The 18,320-nt window shown below is 41.2% G+C and overlaps 1 protein-coding gene across 1 annotated transcript in view; it reads left to right on the plus strand.

Annotated features, from left to right (window-relative positions):
- LOC310937036 (semaphorin-4B-like) overlaps window positions 1-11,990 on the plus strand; it is a gene marked incomplete at its 5' end in the record, with an annotated part of 31,841 nt that extends 19,851 nt beyond the window's left edge. The window contains 8 exons of the mRNA XM_083901227.1: window positions 1,045-1,202; window positions 5,254-5,435; window positions 6,599-6,749; window positions 7,057-7,267; window positions 7,980-8,095; window positions 8,788-8,945; window positions 9,952-10,043; window positions 11,199-11,990. Coding sequence (XP_083757353.1) covers window positions 1,045-1,202; window positions 5,254-5,435; window positions 6,599-6,749; window positions 7,057-7,267; window positions 7,980-8,095; window positions 8,788-8,945; window positions 9,952-10,043; window positions 11,199-11,968 — 1,838 coding nt within the window. The 3' untranslated portion in view covers window positions 11,969-11,990. The remainder of the gene's footprint in view (window positions 1-1,044; window positions 1,203-5,253; window positions 5,436-6,598; window positions 6,750-7,056; window positions 7,268-7,979; window positions 8,096-8,787; window positions 8,946-9,951; window positions 10,044-11,198) is intronic.
- Between the last annotated feature and the right edge of the window lie 6,330 nt (window positions 11,991-18,320).

An 18,320-nucleotide genomic window follows, 5' to 3' on the forward strand; every position in this document is an offset into this window, starting at 1 on the left:
GTCTTTTGATCTGTGGGTAATTCAAGCAGAGTGCTCCTGATGAGACATCTGAGTACAATTATACAGAGGTTGTCGTTTCCTCTTTGCTTCCAGGATCGCATGACACAGCAGTTCTTGTCTAACGCAGTTCGACGATGCACTGAGCGAAAGTGTTGAAGCTGCTGAAAAAGTACTTCATTCGCATTAGGGGCTATCGGGGTTAATGCGCTAGTGAGAGACGGTCAGTGCGTCTAAATGCATGTTAAGTCTGATTTTAGTCATAGTACAACAATAATGTCATTCAAACATGTCATTCAAACATGTCAGTCTGATTAAAATAGAGCTAGTCTTAGTCGGACTAACAAACCTGGATAATGTGATTCATAGTCCGATTACTCCTGCACGTATACACTTAGTCGGACTGGAGTCGGACTGGAGTCGGACTTGGTGTTTTGAGCATGCACCAAACTTTCCTCCCAGGTCTTTGATCCGGAAGTAGAAGGAGACACAGCAGCCACAAGAATCTAATCTGAATCTAATTTGTGTCACAATTAACGTGTACAGCAGGTACGAAACACAGAACCACAGCACCATCCATATCATCCGTTCGCTGTTTGTTTTCTGTGACTTCAATTCAATACGCACTAGCTTATAGAGAGATACAGCGCTACCTGCAGAGTCAGACGTACATGCCCAATAAATCGATGTTCTCCTCCACATGTATACTTGGGCTCTGCAAGTTGTCCGGTTGCCTGTCTTAGCTGGACTCTGCAGCCTAAAATGTGCATGTAAACTAAGAAAAAGTAACTTTATTTGCATTCCCAATTAGGATACACTGATAAAAGTTGCTTTGATTGTTAACGTGGACTATAAAACAGTTGCAAATGACTATAATTTTAAGCATTTGACGACAATGTGATTAGTTATGATTATGTATTAAACTTGTGCGATACTTTCTTACAATGAATTGATTGTTTAACTAGAAATGTATCAGTTGTCGGCCCTAGTGAAAACATATAACCATACCTCTGTTTGTGTTTGTTTTTCCTTGTTTGTTTTCGACAGATCCCATCTTTGTTGGGTCGGCTTACATCGAGGAGAGCCAGCCAGTGGGCAACTCCATGGGCGATGACGACAAGATTTACTTCTTCTTTAGCGAGGCAGGGAAAGAATTTGACTTCTTCGACAACACCATTGTGTCCAGGATCGCTCGCGTGTGTAAGGTAAGTCACCTAGGATTGGGGTGAGGTTGTTACACAAGACAGCCAGGCACAAGTAACAGGCACAGCAGGGCTCAGGCTTCTTTTCCCCTAATCCTGATACAATTGCCTCAAAAGGAGGCGGAACGCTCATATGTCGAAGCATGTTTGGTAACAGTTAGCTGTTCGTCATTGCTGTGGACATGCAGTGGAAATGTTTCACTTGTGCATGAAAGCTTTTTTCTTTCAGTTGGCTGTGCAAACATGTTTTCAACAGATTTGGTTTCCCCGTGGCTAAATCATTCTCCTACCCTCCTACCCTCCCTCCATTTTCTCTGCAGTGACATCTCCCCGCTCTCCTTCCATCTCCCTCACAATGTCAGCTGCACTCGTCTGTCCCTCCAGCTCTACCTTTCTCACCCAGCACTTTGAGCTTTGCAGGTGTTATTAGTATTCAAGGGTGCTTCACAGCAATATGAAATGTGTTATAACACTCATCGGCTTCTTGTCGCAGGTAAAACATGAAGCGACTGAAAGAATGCACTCGACCCGTTTTAATCTGGTGACATCATTTCCCCTCCCCGTCCTCGAGGATTTAGTTTGGTCAGTCACCCTGAATAATCAACCGCAGACTCAATTCCTTTTCCACCTGTCATCAGATCAATTAAACTGCTATGAAGCCGCCTGATATACATGCACTCAGCATCCCTCCCTGACTTATGCCTCTTGTTCATGGAAGCAGTAATGCAAGTAATTGTGGGGACAGCATGTAATCTTAAGTGACAGCTTAATGACTCAGTCCTGCTCAGCTCTGGCACTCGGTGCTGTGACACCTCTCACTGCTCGCTAACCCCCTCCCAGGTACTATATATGGAAATCATTGACAGAAAGGCCCCCAAACTAGCTGCAGATGTGTTGTGCAACAGAGACAGAAGAACCGCTTTCTCTGCCTTTATGGAGTTCTGCAGTTTACCCAGTAAATCTTTACAAATATTATTAAAGACCATGCATCAAGATGACGCACGGAAAGTACACATACTGTCCAATTCTGACTAAAATAAAAGCTTTTGTTGATTTCATATTTCTACAAACTACTGTCCCTCTGCTGCCTCTTATCAAGCAGCTGATGCTGTTAAGATCTTGGCCTGGTTTTATAAAGATTAGGGCTGAGTTTGGCTAATAGTCAAACACGAGATAGACTTAATTAAGACAATTGTCAGTCTAACTCAATCTGCATCGATGACCATATCGACTACTTCTTAAACATGGATCTTAGTTCAGAGATAGACTGAGGATAGGATACAATATACAATGTTACTTCATAAAACTAATCACACCATACATATGCTTCAATATGAGTTCTCGCCTGTTGCATTGTTTATTTGTCATTTCTGGATGTCTTGTAGTGACAGCTGTCAATCAAGTTCCTTATGGGTGTGAACTCACTGTAAGTGACCAATCATAAAAGGGCCGGTGCCCTCCTTAGTCTCCACCCCCAAACTGTCAAAAGTGTGGTCGACTCGTTGTTTAATATGCGCTCAGGGACTTATATTGCGTGTGCCATAAAAATCCCTGTTGTTTTCATAGCACCTGCATGCACCTGTCCCGTTCCCCTTCACATTCTGCCTCACCTCACCACTTCTGCTCTGCACCTTTCTCTGCTCCAGACTGATCTAATAGCAGCATTTTTTTAGACTAACCACCATGAGCCAGTCTGAAATATCTCAGCCCCTGGTTTTACTGCAGGCTAACAAAGAAAACCATATTCATATTTTATTTTCTCAGAACAGTGTATCAGATCTGAACACACGCCCTGTGTTCAGTAACAGAGGTATGAAGGCCCCTCCCTGTCAGCAGGCTTACACACACACACACACACACACAGTTTTTGGATTTACAGAAAACATGCACTGTTGCCTACAGGCACCAGACCAAGTTCAAGCTTGTATAAAAGTTGTTTTACTAAAAAATCGCAGTGTTTTTTATTGCACTCCATACATTCCTGCTTTAAAAAGAGGGCACATGTCTCGAATGATAAAGATGAGAGAAACTACTGTTTCACTTGAGTTTGCCAACTAATTCTGCTTCCGAGTTGTTTTTCTCCCCCACTTTCCTGTCCGTCCTCCTCCCTTGTTCCATTCCCTCTTTCTTCTGTTTATTCAGGTGTGCACACTGAGTGACTCTTGCATAATCTTCCTGCTTTTGCAGAGTGGCACAGTTTACTTTAATACTCATCTACATTTCTGGTTGACAGACGTGAGGAATGTAAAATCTGACAATATTTTTTAAAAAAAGGGAGGCTTCACTGCAAAAAAAAAAGGGAGTGAACATGTTTTTTGAGTGCAGTTGTGAGGGGGAGTGGTCCATGGGATTGAAAGTACAAGCTGTACAGTGCAGCACAGCAACAATGGTGGTGGACAGCTGAGAGGGCAGGAATGTAGTCTCCTCATTATGTGGACTGGCTACTACAACCATGGCCTAGTAATTGGCTGACGGGGGCCTCGCATCAGTCCCATGAGGTTTCACCTCAGCATTCATTGAGCAAGCTGGTTGTTTGTGTGTAACGACTCTAATACAGGGGGGGGTAACAGCGGTAGTGGTAGATTTGCATTTCATTATTTCCTCGTGGGTGATTCACTCCTTTTCTGCTGTAACGTTGCTCAGGCTGATGGGATAGTTTGGATCCGAGGCAGGGAAACTGTCTAGAGATTGGGCGAGGCCAGTTGTTTTGGTCCTCGTGTTCTTCCTCCTTCTCTGGCAGTTGGAAGTGTGCATGCAGTATTAGGACAGAGATTTATAATTTTTTGGGGGGCGAGCGTTCAGAAGCTTTTCTGCAATCACTAGTGAAAGCGCAGTCCTCTGAAAACTGTTTATGTGAGAATCTTGGGACGGTTGAAAAAGAGAGCGTCTCAGAGATCTTGTCCAAAGTGCAAAATCTGTTGCATTAACATTTGTGAAGTAGGCTTTGGGTATTAAGTATTGTTTTTAATGGCTCTGTCTGTTTTTGCTTCCACACCTGCACTTCCCAATATGACCCAACTGAGGCCGCCAGAGGCTTGTTTGCATGAATAGGGTGAAGTCTGTCATCTCCGATTGCCTTGTTTCTCTTGTTTTGATTTGAAACAATCAAATGCATTTGAGTCAAGTTTATAATCTTGTTTTGCACCATTATGATTTACAATCAATATACATTGGTTGGTATACAATGGACAGTACAGTGACGTAGTGGTTAGGACTATTGCCTCGCAGCAAGAGGGTCCTGGGTTTGATTCCCAGTCTGGGTTAGGTTTCTATGGCCTGTCTGGTTTCCTCGAGCCATCAAAACGTGTATGAATGTTACAATGTTAAACTCATTCTGTCATTATCACTAATAGCTCTGATTATCTGACCTTACAATTTCGATAGGTATAATGACAATAAAGGTCCTTTCCTTTCCTATGATTACATTGGACTTGTAATACAATTTTAATTGTTATTAATTTGGTGTGGACTGGAATAGTAAACCCTGATCTTCCTAAAATTCCACAATCTAGCTAACCAGTAGATTCCATGAAGAAGTTAAGACACAGTAAAGTAAGGTTGCCAAAAACTATGACAATACAGATCAGTTATTTGGGTATACAAACAATATTGCCTCGCACCAAACTGAACTAAACCACTTAGCGGAAAGAAGGCTCTTGTGTCCCAGTCGAGCTAATCTAGCATCTTAAATCCAACAAGTCTGGGTGTATCCTTCAGAGGCTGAGCTTGCTCCACTCCTTTTTTTTTTTCTTAAAGTCTTGGTTTGTTGTCCAGAGGTGACTCAGAGTCCATGGCATCCACGTTCACATGAAAACTAAATTTCAGCCAAAGTGGAGTTAAAAGTTTAATCCATCCTCTTGCTCATCCTCCTCATCACGTCGTCTCCTGCCTGTGCTCTCGTCTGTCCTGCGCACTTCCTCCTCTTCCATCAACGGATCATTATTTTACATCTGTCTCGATGGCCTCAACAAAACAGAGCCACTCAAGAAGTGCTTGTCATAATAAGATGGATTAATCATTCCCCTCTTAACTGTCGTGACAAATTGGTTTGCAGGGTGATCAGGGAGGCGAGCGGGTGCTGCAGAAGAAATGGACCACATTCCTGAAGGCCCAGCTCCTGTGTTCCCTCCCTGATGACGGCTTCCCCTTCAACATCATCCAGGACATGTTTGTCCTGAAGCCTGTGGGAGACAGCTGGGAGAGCACGGTGTTCTATGGTGTCTTCACCTCACAGTGGTAAGACACTGTAATCTGCATCTAATTTATGGCACTTTTAAAGTTTATGCTTTCTACAACCAGTGCCACAGTTATTTAATATCTGCTCTCGGAGCTGCTTTTCCTTATTGTAAGCTCCTCAGAATTTAGAGTGACTGTAAAGAGCGTAAATGCTAAAACAAGCTTGTGTTACTCCATTGTCTAATTAATCCATCAATGAAGAAATTTCATGTTGTTGTCCTGTGGATGTGGCTCAGGAGGTAGAGCAGGTTGTTCGTCCTTTAGTGCACGTGTACCGTAGGATGTGAAGGATGTGTGACGGAGTACGGTGCTGAAAATAGATTTGTTCCATGAACATGCATGTGAATGGATACATGGCAAATGTGCAGGAAAAAGCAATCCTGCATAAACTAACTGCACATAAAGTAAAGGTTTTAAAGGTTTTAAAGTTTGGTGGTAGTCAAAATCACAGGATTGCATATTGGGAGAAAAAGAAAAATGTAGATTCTGATGCCTTAAGTCACCAGTGTGGACAAAAAATACCAAATATTATGGTTAATAAATGCTTCCGCACCAATGCTTAATCTGATATTGTCACTTAATCTGCTGAAATCAGTGTCAGACAACAAATATGTCGTTGAGTTGCACCTACTACAGTGTTGTGTCATAGACCATGTTGTAATGTGATGTACTTTATTTTTATAGCCCTTTGCAACAACCCACAGTTGGCCAAAGTGCTTTACAAAATAGAAACATCACAGACCCACAACATTAAAAGCAGAAAGTAAAAGCAAATTCATGAAACGTGAATCAAAGCATAAAAATACCGAATAAAAACACACAGGAATAAAACGTGAGATAAGATTTAATGCTTTTATCTTGTTTTTACTCTGTAGCACTTTGAGGTTTGTTGCTCAAATGTAAAGTGCAATAGAAATAAAATCTATTATTAAAAGAATAAAAATAATAAGAACTGTCACCACACTACTGGGTATTAAAAGCCATTCTAATGAAATATGTTTTAAGTATGGATTTAAAAAAGGCAAAGCCAACGATGAGATGCACATCATAGAGGAGCTTGTTCTGTCTTTGCCTTTTTCTTCTTCACAGGAAAAATCTGCTCTGTGTCTCTAAACTCAATCTGGAGAAATGATGGTAATCTGTTTCCTCTGATCTGATCACAGGTATAAAGGGGCGTCGGGCAGCTCGGCAGTGTGCGCCTTCACCATGGCTCAGGTGGAGAGAGCCTTCAGTGGGCGCTACAGAGAGGTGAACAGGGAGACGCAGCAGTGGTACACCTACAACCACCCTGTGCCAGAACCACGGCCTGGAGCAGTGAGTACTGAAGGCAATCATCTGTGATGAGCCATAAATGTCTAATGTCCAACAAAACAACCGGGTTAAACTATAGTTCTGGGTTAAGCGAGTCAGATTCTTTTAGCCATTCTTTGGTGCTTTTAGTGTTTTTGCTCCAGGATGCTTTGTTAGTCTTGATTGAAATCATAGCAAAGCATCCAAAAAGCATACCAAGTGCCCTCCATGTTTCACAATAGGTGTGTTAACTGTTCAGGAAGAATGAATCTTTGTTTCTATAATGCTATGACTGTATTCTCAGCTCTGTTTCTACCTCCCTCCCCTACAGTGCGTGACAAACCATGCCAGGCAAATGGGTATCCAGTCTTCCTTGCACATGCCTGATAAAGTGCTCAACTTTGTCAAGGACCATTTCCTGATGGACAGCGTGATCCGCAGCTCTCCGCTGCTGCTGAAGCGCAGCGTGCGCTACACACAGATCGCTGTGCACAAGATCCAGGGCATGGAAAGGGCTTACGACGTGCTCTTCATCGGAACTGGTACACATCGTTGCACAGCAACATCTCCATCATTAAACGGGACATATGCAAAAATCTACTTTTTGCAAAAATAGATGACTCACTATTATGACTCACTCATGTTTTTGTGGTCCGCCTCAGTCTAAGTACAGGAGATAAAACATGCAATGTTAACTTCTGGGCTCATTGTGACGTCAGAATGAGACGTTCCTGGAATTCTGCGGAAGTCCGCAAAGTGTTCTATTCTTGGCTCCACAGTGCAGCACAGAGTTCTACACAAGCTTCCAGCCTCAGAGGATTTACGTGTCCGGTGGATACATGTTATATATTACGCCAATGTGCCGGCTAAAGTTGGCAAATGATGGCTTTTCCAAATGCTAACTGCTGTTAGCTCCTGGAGCCTCAGTGACGCTGATGTATTTTCCTGTTTCTCATTTGCATTTAAAGAGACAGGCCCTCAAAACCGAGCATTCTGAACAGGGCTGTTTTGGCAGGGTGGTTGAACTGCTGTGATGCTTCATCCTTATTTTGTATTTTGACCAAAGCATGTCACAGACATGTTCATGAGGACACCAGGTAACTAGGTTAACTTGTAGAAATAGGGTATAATATGTCTCCTTTAAGTATAGTTTCCAAAACTAAGATCTTTAAGTATATTCTTGTGGATTGGGTTTTGTGATGTTGCTTCTTTCCTCAGTTTAAGTCGCTCACACTTGTCGTCTTTGACTTCCAGATGATGGAAAACTTCACAAGGCCATCAATGCCAACGACAAGATGCACATCATAGAGGAGCTGGTTCTGTTTCCCGAGCCTCAGCCGGTGCAGCACATTGAACTGGATCCTCAGAGGGTAAATTCGCTTTCATTCATCACTTTATTAAGATGGTTATTGGAATATTTAATACTTGACTATAATGAATATTATTGGACTGGTTTGTGTTTATAATCAAATTCATTTAAAGTGGAGGAGGCGATAGATCTTGTCTCTCCTTTGGGGCCGTTCCACTGAGTTTTCCTTGTGAGTTATAGTACCGCCTGGAACTGGGTTTATGGTCGACTCTGGCATTCTCCACTGAACTAGATTTCATTACTGTCTCACTCCCTATTACATAACGGCCCTTACCTGACCCAAAGCAGCCAAACGGCAATCGTATCAAAGGTTATGTCATTCTCTTTTTTGAGGGTGTTCATAGTTGGGATATGAAAGAGGAAGGCAGGATCTAATATGCCGGAACATACTGTAACATACATACTGTAAAATGGTGACTTCACAGTCATGGTAGAAATGCATGAATGTGTGTGTGCTGTCTTTTGGACCAAGCTTTGGAGAAAATACTGTGAACATGGTTGCCATGTGTTAGAACCACAATCCCATAATGAAACTATTCAGCTGTTCATCTTTAGTAATTGTTTTCTGTCTTTTTGGAATAAAAATAAGAAAAAATCCATATAAAAAGCACAGTCTCTGCTCTGTGTTTTAACTTTAGAGGACAAATGAGTATCTCATGAGTTATGAGTATACGGTGTCTCTCTCACCTGCAGGGTCTGTTGTTCATTTCATCTTACTCCGGCCTGGTGGAGGTTCCCGTGGCCAACTGCTCCAACTACCTGAGCTGTGGGGAGTGCGTCTTGTCCAGAGACCCGTACTGTGCCTGGACCGGGCGGCTCTGTCGTGATGTTAGGATGGCGCCACCTGACAGGTACAGGCTCACACACAAATAATGTTAACAGACGGAGGAGTTTGATTTTTAAATGCCCACTTTGATTTGTTTGCTCTAGCTCAGCTCACAATATGTTTAGCTGTATTCATTAATTAGGCCTTTTATGATTAGATTACACTTTCAAGTCGGATATAATGGCCATATTTATTCACTCGCAACACCAAAGCTGCAATAAATACAAAGGTTATGAAAAATACCCAAGATATACCGTACATTGAGTATTACATTGATGATCTCCTTTTATTTTATTCTGTAGGAGCCATGAATATTGGCAGCAAAAAACGGCAATTCATCTAATAATTCATCTATACTAATACTTTTTTTTTTTTAAAGATTACCCTTATATGCTGTCAATGTAAACTATAGGAAATGGATGATGCAACATCACCAATCTCCCTCGGTTTAAAACATCACTTAAAACCCACTTTTTTAAACTGGCTTTTAGTTTGTGATTGCACTGTTTTTATCAGAATAACTGAATATATCGTTTTATCTTCACGTGTCTGCACTGAATGTGTCTGTTTTAACTGTATGAGTGTTTGTGTCCGTTTGTGTATTTTTATTGTAAAGACATAAAGACACAATAAAAAATGCATTATTATTATAATAATAACAATACAATTTCATTTCATAACATTTATTATTGAAGACTGGAGAGTGAAAACCTCACTTTCAATAATGAGTATGAAATTAGACTTAAAGCAACATTCAACATAAAAAAAACACACGCACACAATCGCACAAAACAACAAAACAAACCATAAGAAAAAATGACATGTCTCTTGTGAGGTGACAAAACCGTAAAATATGCCAAGTGTGTTGTGAACATGCATCCAAACACAGTGTTCTGGGTCACACTGATGAAGCTGTGCTCATAATAACAGACTGTGAGGGAGTTAAAACCAAGCCATCCACACACACAGATCCTCTGATTACAGCTGCTAACGTCACCCTTGTTTTTTTTATTGCGTACGCTCTCGCTCAGCCGCTGGCAGCAGGATGTGGAGGAGGCCGACACCTCAGCCATTTGCAACAAGACGTTTCCCAACGCCAGATCTGCCAGACCAGCAGCTTCCCGTGAGTTGTCCTTCTCTTTGTGCAGCGCTCTTTAATCAAGGGTTGTTTGTCACCTCTTTGACGCCGACAACAATAACAAGCATACAGAACAGTTGTATAGTGTCGCAGAGGCGTGAGATGGCGGGCAAGAATGGAGCTGAAACAATTATTACATTAATCGTCTACTATTTTGATGATTGCTTTGAAGCTTTTTTCATGATTTAAACAAGATGTCTGATTGTTTTAGCTTCTTAAATGTGAACATTTTCTTAATTTCTTTGCTCCATATAACAAAGAAATCATTAAATCATTTTTTGGTTTGTGGACAAAGAAAGACATTCGAGAACATCGTCATTTCCAGGTTTGACAAACACTAATCAACATTAGTTTTTTTTTTACATTTTCTGATTTTATGGACCAAACCTGACCCGACAGATTAATAGATTGCGAAGATAATCGTTAGTTGCAGCTCTAGGTGAGACCAGGTTCTGTAAAAAGAATGTGACGATACTGTTGTGTATCAATGTCAATTATATCCTGATCATAATTGTATAACATGTGGTGTGGAATTTAGCGGTTAGCACTTACAGTATATATACACTACCGTTCAAAATTGTGGGGTCACCTATACAATTTTTTTGTGTTTTCCATTAAAAGTCACACTTTTATTCATCAATAGAGTTGTAAATGAATAGAAATTATAGTCAAGACATTGACAATATTAAAAATAATGACTTTTATTCAAAATAATATTTTTGTTTTGGTCAAAGAACCAACAAAACTGTTTTCAGCTGTGCTAACATCATTGCACAAGGGTTTTCAATGGTTTTCTAATCATCCAATAGCCTTCTAACACGATTAGCAAACACAATGTACCATTAGAACACTGGAAATGGGCCTCTATAGACCTATGTACATATTCCATTGAAAACCAGACGTTTGCAGCTAGAATAGTCGTTTACCACATTAACAATGTATAGAGTGTATTTCTGATTCATTTAATGTTATGTTCTTTGAAAAAAAGTAAGTGCTTCAAAAAATAAGGACATTTCTAAGTGACTCCAAACTTTTGAACGGTGGTGTATACTTTTAAAGGAATAGCTACAGGTAAAAAAGACAAGTAGGACTCTCTCAGTGCATCCGCTAATGCATTAATTTCCTTCCTTTTTATAATAGGTGGCTTTTCCTGTCAGCTAATCACAATTCCAGCCAACACATTCAAAGTCCTGCCCTGCAAGCTGCGCTCCAACCTGGCACAGAGGGGCTGGCGTTACAGTGACAGCGCCAGCCAGTTCGTCTACGCCACTCCAGAGGGAAACCTGGTCGTGGTGGCTCAGCCCGACAGCCTGGAGACGTACGAGTGCTGGTCCGAGGAGGAGGGCTTCCACCAGCTGTTGGCCAACTACTGTGTGAGGGCTGAGCCACGGCAGGAGAGCACCACTATGATCGTTCACTCTCGCACGCCACACGTTAAGCGCGAGGAGACCATCCTGCCGGGCGAGTTGCCCTCTAAGCAAGTCCACACGAAGACGTACTGGAACGAGCTGATCGTCGTGTGCGCCCTTTTAGCGTTCTCCCTCGTGGTGTTCTCCTTGTTTGTCATCTACAGAAACCGCGACCATATGAAGTCCATGCTAAAGCAAGGCGAGTGTCCCAACATGCAGCAGAAGAAGCCGAGGATAGTGGGGAAGCCCGCTGAGAGTTTGCCCCTCAACGGGAACACCATCCCCGTCTCCACGTCGGATCACAAGGGCTACCAGACGTTAAATGACAACTACATCTGCAGCACGCCCACGCACGAGTCCTCGCCAGACAACAGCAAGAGCTTCTCCGAGTCCTCCGACCGACGGCCGCTCAACGTGAAGGAGAGCCACGTGGAATACTCGCCCACCTGCCCACGGCCCAGAGTGAGGCTCGGCTCGGAGATCAAAGACTCTATCGTATGAGGGCACAGCACGCGCTTAAAATATGCCACCCTGTATCTCTGTAAAGGATACAGGCCGCTGAGCGAAGGAGAGGAGATGCCGACATCCTCCCATATCACGGCACACCTTTTATTTTCGTCATCTTTGTTCTGTGATCATGTGCGGAGGTCATTTCATTTAGTCATTTCCACTCCAAAGCCAGAGAGAATGGTCCCGCTTCGCTGCTGGAGGCTGGTAAAGAGGGAAGCAGCAGCGCCACAGTCCAGTTTCATCCTGGATCACAAAACATGGCAGCTGCTAAGAAAAGTGATGATTACATAATTTTTTGTTTTATTCATCTTTTTTTTTTGTATCAGTGTCATGGCCACTAACGGCACATGTGAGCGTAGGGCTGGGCAAAAATAAATAAAGGAAGAAAAGAAAAGAAAAGAAAAGAAAAGAAAAGAGAAAAAAAAAAGACGATGAAGAAGAACATTATCAATATTTATCACTATATCTCTTTAGATATGCAAAAACCAACAATAAATAGTCCGGTTGATGTCCATCACATGCTATGATCATATAAATAGTGACATGTTGTCCAGCTCTATTTCAACATGTACTGTATAACTCTGCACATGACTGCCATACATACTTAAATTATGCACACTAGACCCATACCACAGCTACATGGAGGCCAAGAGTTCAGGTTCAGGTTTGGGAGAATGTAACGCATATATATCAAGATCCCTAAATTATGAACGTTTTGCTGAATCAATGTGATGACTTTTAGGGTTAAAGGTGACGACAGATGAGGCAGAATTGTCTGCACTGGGAAGAACTTTTTAAAAGGTTATTCAAAGAATGTGGTTGGAAAATTGTGGTTCCAGGGCCTAAATACTGGTGTTTACCTCCTGAATGTATGTTGTTAATGTATGTTGAGGAGTCCGTCTGGTTTCTACAAAATGGACTATTGAGGGAAACTGCTTCCCGTCTACAACTGATCTGAGACGGTGATGTTCTTCAGTGTTTTCCTGGAGGTGCCATGAACGACTGAGGCACAGATGTCCTGTTTTGCAGTAGGAACATGAGAAAATCTACTTGATGTGACAAAACAAAAAGAGCCAAGAAAAAAAAAAAGTATTGTATAGTGCTGGGCACTAGGTTAACACATGATGCGTTTCCATGACGACTGATCGTAAAAAGACACGCGTGACGTCATGTTAATGTGCTGCGACTCCAGAGTCCAGGCACCGTTTACCTGTTAGCTGCATTAGCTCCTTTTAGCGCCGGTTAGTGCGCCTACAGTCGAACTGTAGCGGTCTGTTTATTAAACGAAAAGAGCAGCGCTACAAATAACCAGCTTACCCGTGTACTGCGTACGTGTGCCTCTGTTTTCAAAGTTTAGTGTTACTTTACAGACTCATTTTAACAATCCAGAGTCACGTAAACATGACGTCACACACGTCTTTTTTTCCGGTCAGTCGTCATGGAAACGCGGTTAGGGTTAACGTTGACGCCGTTAACGTGCCTAGCACTAGTCTTGTATCATGTTCAGGGCAGCACCACAGTCATCATGTGCACTGTGCCAAATAACGTAAACGTAAACAACGTCATCGTCTTATCTAAATGCAATAGTGCCATTCTGTCATGACCACTCCCATCTCATGCATCGTGTTAGCGTCGACCGCTGTCGCGCAGACGACGGACTTCACAAAGCTAACGTGACGCTGATGACATGTACAATGTGAAAGCGCAAATGGAGAATTTTCAAGACTGTTCGCTCAGGCGTTTCTGAACTGTGGTGGGAAGAAAAAAAAAAATAATTGACTGTCATTAAAGATCACGACAGAATGTGGTGGGACGTTTGCCTGCTGTGGAGAAGAAAATTGCAGTTGTCCTTTATCTGCCCTTGAAGGACGTATCTGCCTTTTTTTTTTGGAGACATACAAGTGCAACTCAGACTAAATGGAAGTAGATAAGCACCGACACTAAAAGCCTTTCGGTTATGTGCTAGTCAGCCCACCTGAAACGGCTGTGGAGTACAGATGATATCAGTGGAGTTTGGTTGAGTCCAGCTGTGCTGTGTAATGATGTACATGTACACTGTGTTGGCTCGGTACAACCTTCAGCTCAGCAGGTTACATTTCTCACACGCATCACGGCTCCGTCTACTCAAGTCCAGTGTCAATACATTGGTATAATAAAAGCACAAGTAATCAGGGTGTTGTATACTTACAGGTTTGCACATTTCAGTACAAATCGGAGCATAATTCCCAAGCAATGAAACTACTGAGACTACAGAGTGGCTGCTTAGGACGATGCTTTTTAGTAATCAATAACCACAGGGACCAGTGCAGCCATTGTGAACACACTCGCGCCCACATTACGACTTTTGAGACTTAACCAAGCAGATTTTTCCAAAGATGTACGAAGCTGATGGTGTCGTGAAAATCCAAATGAAAAAAACAAAAAACAATTGAATGGCCGTATGGTCAATATGTGTCTTAGAATACGTCACTATATCGATCAAAGTAAACCTACGCTATGCTGAATATCCCAATATCACACAGAAATCACACGGTTCCAACACTGAGTGGATGTCAAAAATGCTATGTAACTGCTCCAAGTAAGTGCTACAAGTTGACAGAGTAATTGCACAGTGTGTTGTGCAACCATGGTCAGTGTTTCCTCTATTTTTTGATTTTTTTTTTTTGTGTATATAAAAGTATTTGTGCGTAATATTGTGTGTGTTTTTAAGGGACTTGTGCAAGATGTGTTGTAGAGATAGTCTTGAAACTTAGAGAGTGAACACTGCTGATAACTTTTTCTCACAATGCTTTCCTGCCTACTTGTACATTTCAACTCGATCGCTCACCTCGCTCTTTGTTGAGCACCCGGGCTGGTTTTTTTTATCAAGCGCATCAAAGCAGACATCTGTATGTTCACACTGAATTTACCCAATAGTTTGATACTGGAAAATATAAAAGACGGCAAAGTTTATAAAAGAAAACGCAGCATTTTCACACGCACAGATTGGGAGATCATGTTAATTAAAGTGAAGTAGTTTGATGGTGTTGAAAATGGGCTCAATCACTATATTGTCAGGAGCTAAATGAAGATTGTCGCCACTAACATGCTAGCAAGCGCTTAGCTTAGCATAGCTTAGCACAAGGAGTAGAAACGGTATGAAACTATTGCTCTGACTGAAGGTTTAACAAAATTTGCACTCTGCCTCCCCACAGTCTTGAGTCCATAGCAGCAGCAGCACCAGCTATTTACTGCTGTTTTGAATCTTTATGGAGGCTTCAACTGCAATTTTACTTTACATCAGGGTTTCTCAATCCTGGTCCAGGGTTACCCGCTGTCCTACATGTTTTAGAAGTCCATGGCAAGCCGTTTTAACATTTAATAGCTGGACTGGATAGACTGTAATTCAATTCTTCCTAGTCGAAAAGAACATTTCAGATTATCCACAATGACATTCTTCCCATCCACAATTGTCATTTCCGATATCTGCAATGACATTCTGGATATCTGCAATAGAATTCTTACTAGGAGAAATAGCATTTTACGGTAATTGTAATGAAACCGCACTGAAGTGACGTCATTTGTCCAAGGAAGAATGTCATTGTGGATATCTGAAATTGAAAGCCCAACACACATGAATGGCAAAAGTGATGTCATTTGTCGTAGGAAGAATGACATTGTGGATAGGAAGAATTAAATTACAGATATCTGTAATGCATATCCAGCCAAGCTAATAAATGTTAAAAATGGCTTGCCATAGAAGTCTCCTTGCTCCAACACACAAACAGCTCGTTATCAGGCTACTGCAGTGCTTTGCTGATGAAATGACCATCAGAATCAGGTGTCGGAGCAGGGAAACGTCTAAAACATGCAGGACAGATGTGTCCCAACGCATTGAATTGAGAAACCCTGCTTTACATGAATGGTACCAATCTTTCTCAAAATGATAAACCTGTTCCTTTATTTCTTGTCAGAATATGAAGTGTGCCAAATGGATGTTTAAGAAATAAATAAGAGCAGATTTGCTGAACGATGCTCTTGTATCTGGACGCTGAATAACCTACTTTGATGTGCTTGATGGTTGAACCTCACGACTTTTGAAATCAAATGCCTTTTTTTTTTTTAGCTCTGCCTTTAGCCATGTGCTATACCGTACACTATTAATCCAGCAGTGACCTCACCAACGGGAATGTGCTGAATGGCGTGATTGTATTCCTCCGTGCGCTCACTTCACAACTCCACAACGCAAAACACGGGTCAACTAATAGATGAACAGTTTCACCCCAAGCCGCCATCAAATTTACCAGGGAGCTTGTACAACTCTGTCCTCGCTTGTGTCAAAAGTGATGCTATGCACATAAGAAAACATTTAGTAACGGTTCAGTGTTTAACAGTGATATTTACTTTTCGATCTATAGTATTGCTCAAATTATCAATACCATCTTGACCTTGGTAGTCAATAACGCCTAAAGGGTAAATACTGTGTCGTGAAAGTTGTGCATATTTATTACTGAATTTTTTTTTTTGTTGAAAGGCGAATAATCCCGTAGTGACTGATTCATTTTGAGTGACAAACTGTACTGGACGCGAATGTAGCCGACAATAATAATCACCTTCAGCAGTCTGTTTTCCCCCCAAAACGGCATAAAGTAGGTCATCCATTGTGACATCTCGTCAGGGTTTTTGTTTAAATACTCAAACAATAACAAAAAAAAACGGCACAAAAGAAGTAAATTAATCCTCGTGCTGTACGACGTAGTTCTGCAAACACGGCTCCCAAAATTCTGTGTCTGGACTCTGACGTGTGGCAAAGCAACAGCTTAGCTTCAGTAAACTGAACATCTTAAGCTTAGTCGACTGAATAACTATTAGACAAATGTGGTCTTGCCTGCATGATTTCTTCTTTCTTTTTTTTATCTGTCGTGTACAAATAACATTGTGAACTGTATTTTTTGTATCATTGAGATTGTGACTGTTGTTTTTTATTGTACATAAAAAGCACTTTATTTTAATTTTTTTAAGATAAATGAATAAAATACATGTTTTGACACACGTGTTTGTCCATTTTATGCCGTAAAAGAAACATTAAACTCTTTTGGTCAGTTACATGGTTTCAGACAACACTGTCATAACAGCTTCATCTCAGTGCAGACAGTGTTGTAATGTAACAAAGTACAAATACTATACTTGGAAAAATGATTATGTTTCTGCAACATTTACTTGTACTCAACTACATTTCCTCTAAATCTCTTTGTTACTCTTTATTACCAAATAAGAGTTGGTAATGGTCTGTATTTATTTAGATGTTTTCTAGTCTTGATGAGCGACACTTCAACATGGGGTTAAGTGTCTTGCTCAAGGACACATGTAGACTAGCAGAGCCAGGAATTGCACCCACAACCTCAATCCTTACTTCTCACTTTTTAATACTTTTACTTCTAAAACTTAAGTACAGTAAATGTCATATACTTTAAGACTTTTACTTGAGTAATATTATAAAGAGTGACTTAAGTATCCCTTTTAGATACTTTAAACAAGACTGAGCACACGAAATTTGGATTTTAATCTCAACATGGGCTCATCAAACCCAACCTTTCTCTCTTTTTTCCATCCCTCTGTGGTTGCGTACTCCTCAACTCATCTTTTCTCATTCTCATCACAGCTGTTGCGAATATTAAGCAACTCCCCCCACATCCTCTGACAGATGTGTTCGCTCATTTACGTAGGACATCTGTAAAGATCTTGTTTGGATGGTCCGCAATTAACAATGTTTGTTATAATAAAAACACAGTACAGATGCTCTCTTTTAGAGAGGGGGGGGGGGATACTACACACACAATCAGTCATTAATGTTTACTGACAGATATCTGACCAATTGATCGTCTGCAGGCAATATTATACATGAGTGTGTGTCATTTCTGGATGTAAAGTTTGACCATCTGGCCTCGTAAACAACAAGCAGACTCTCTGGAGTCTGTTTCAAAGATTCTGGGAATTATGAAAACCAGGTTAATGACTTCTACACAGTTATTTACATATGCAGTCAAGTATGACTCATTAGGTCCTCATGTGTTTCCAGAGGCTACAGTACTGTATGTAATTATATCAACTGCAGAGTTATATCGAACACTACAATTAAAAGGTCAACAAAGAGCTTTAGATTTATAGGAACCATAAGGGCAGCGGTGTCAAAATGTCACATTATGATTAGAATCTAATCATTATGTGAAATAGAATATTTAGTAGTTCAAGACAGACGTAACTAAATGTTTTGTGCCTTTGTAGATCCACTGTGATCTGTAAGTTTATAATGCACATGTGAATGGTAATGTTGAAATTGCACAACTTAGGTTGTTCATAATCT

The sequence above is a fragment of the Microchirus variegatus genome (genome assembly GCF_963457635.1).
Source record: "Microchirus variegatus genome assembly, chromosome: 14".
NCBI lineage: Eukaryota > Metazoa > Chordata > Actinopteri > Pleuronectiformes > Soleidae > Microchirus > Microchirus variegatus.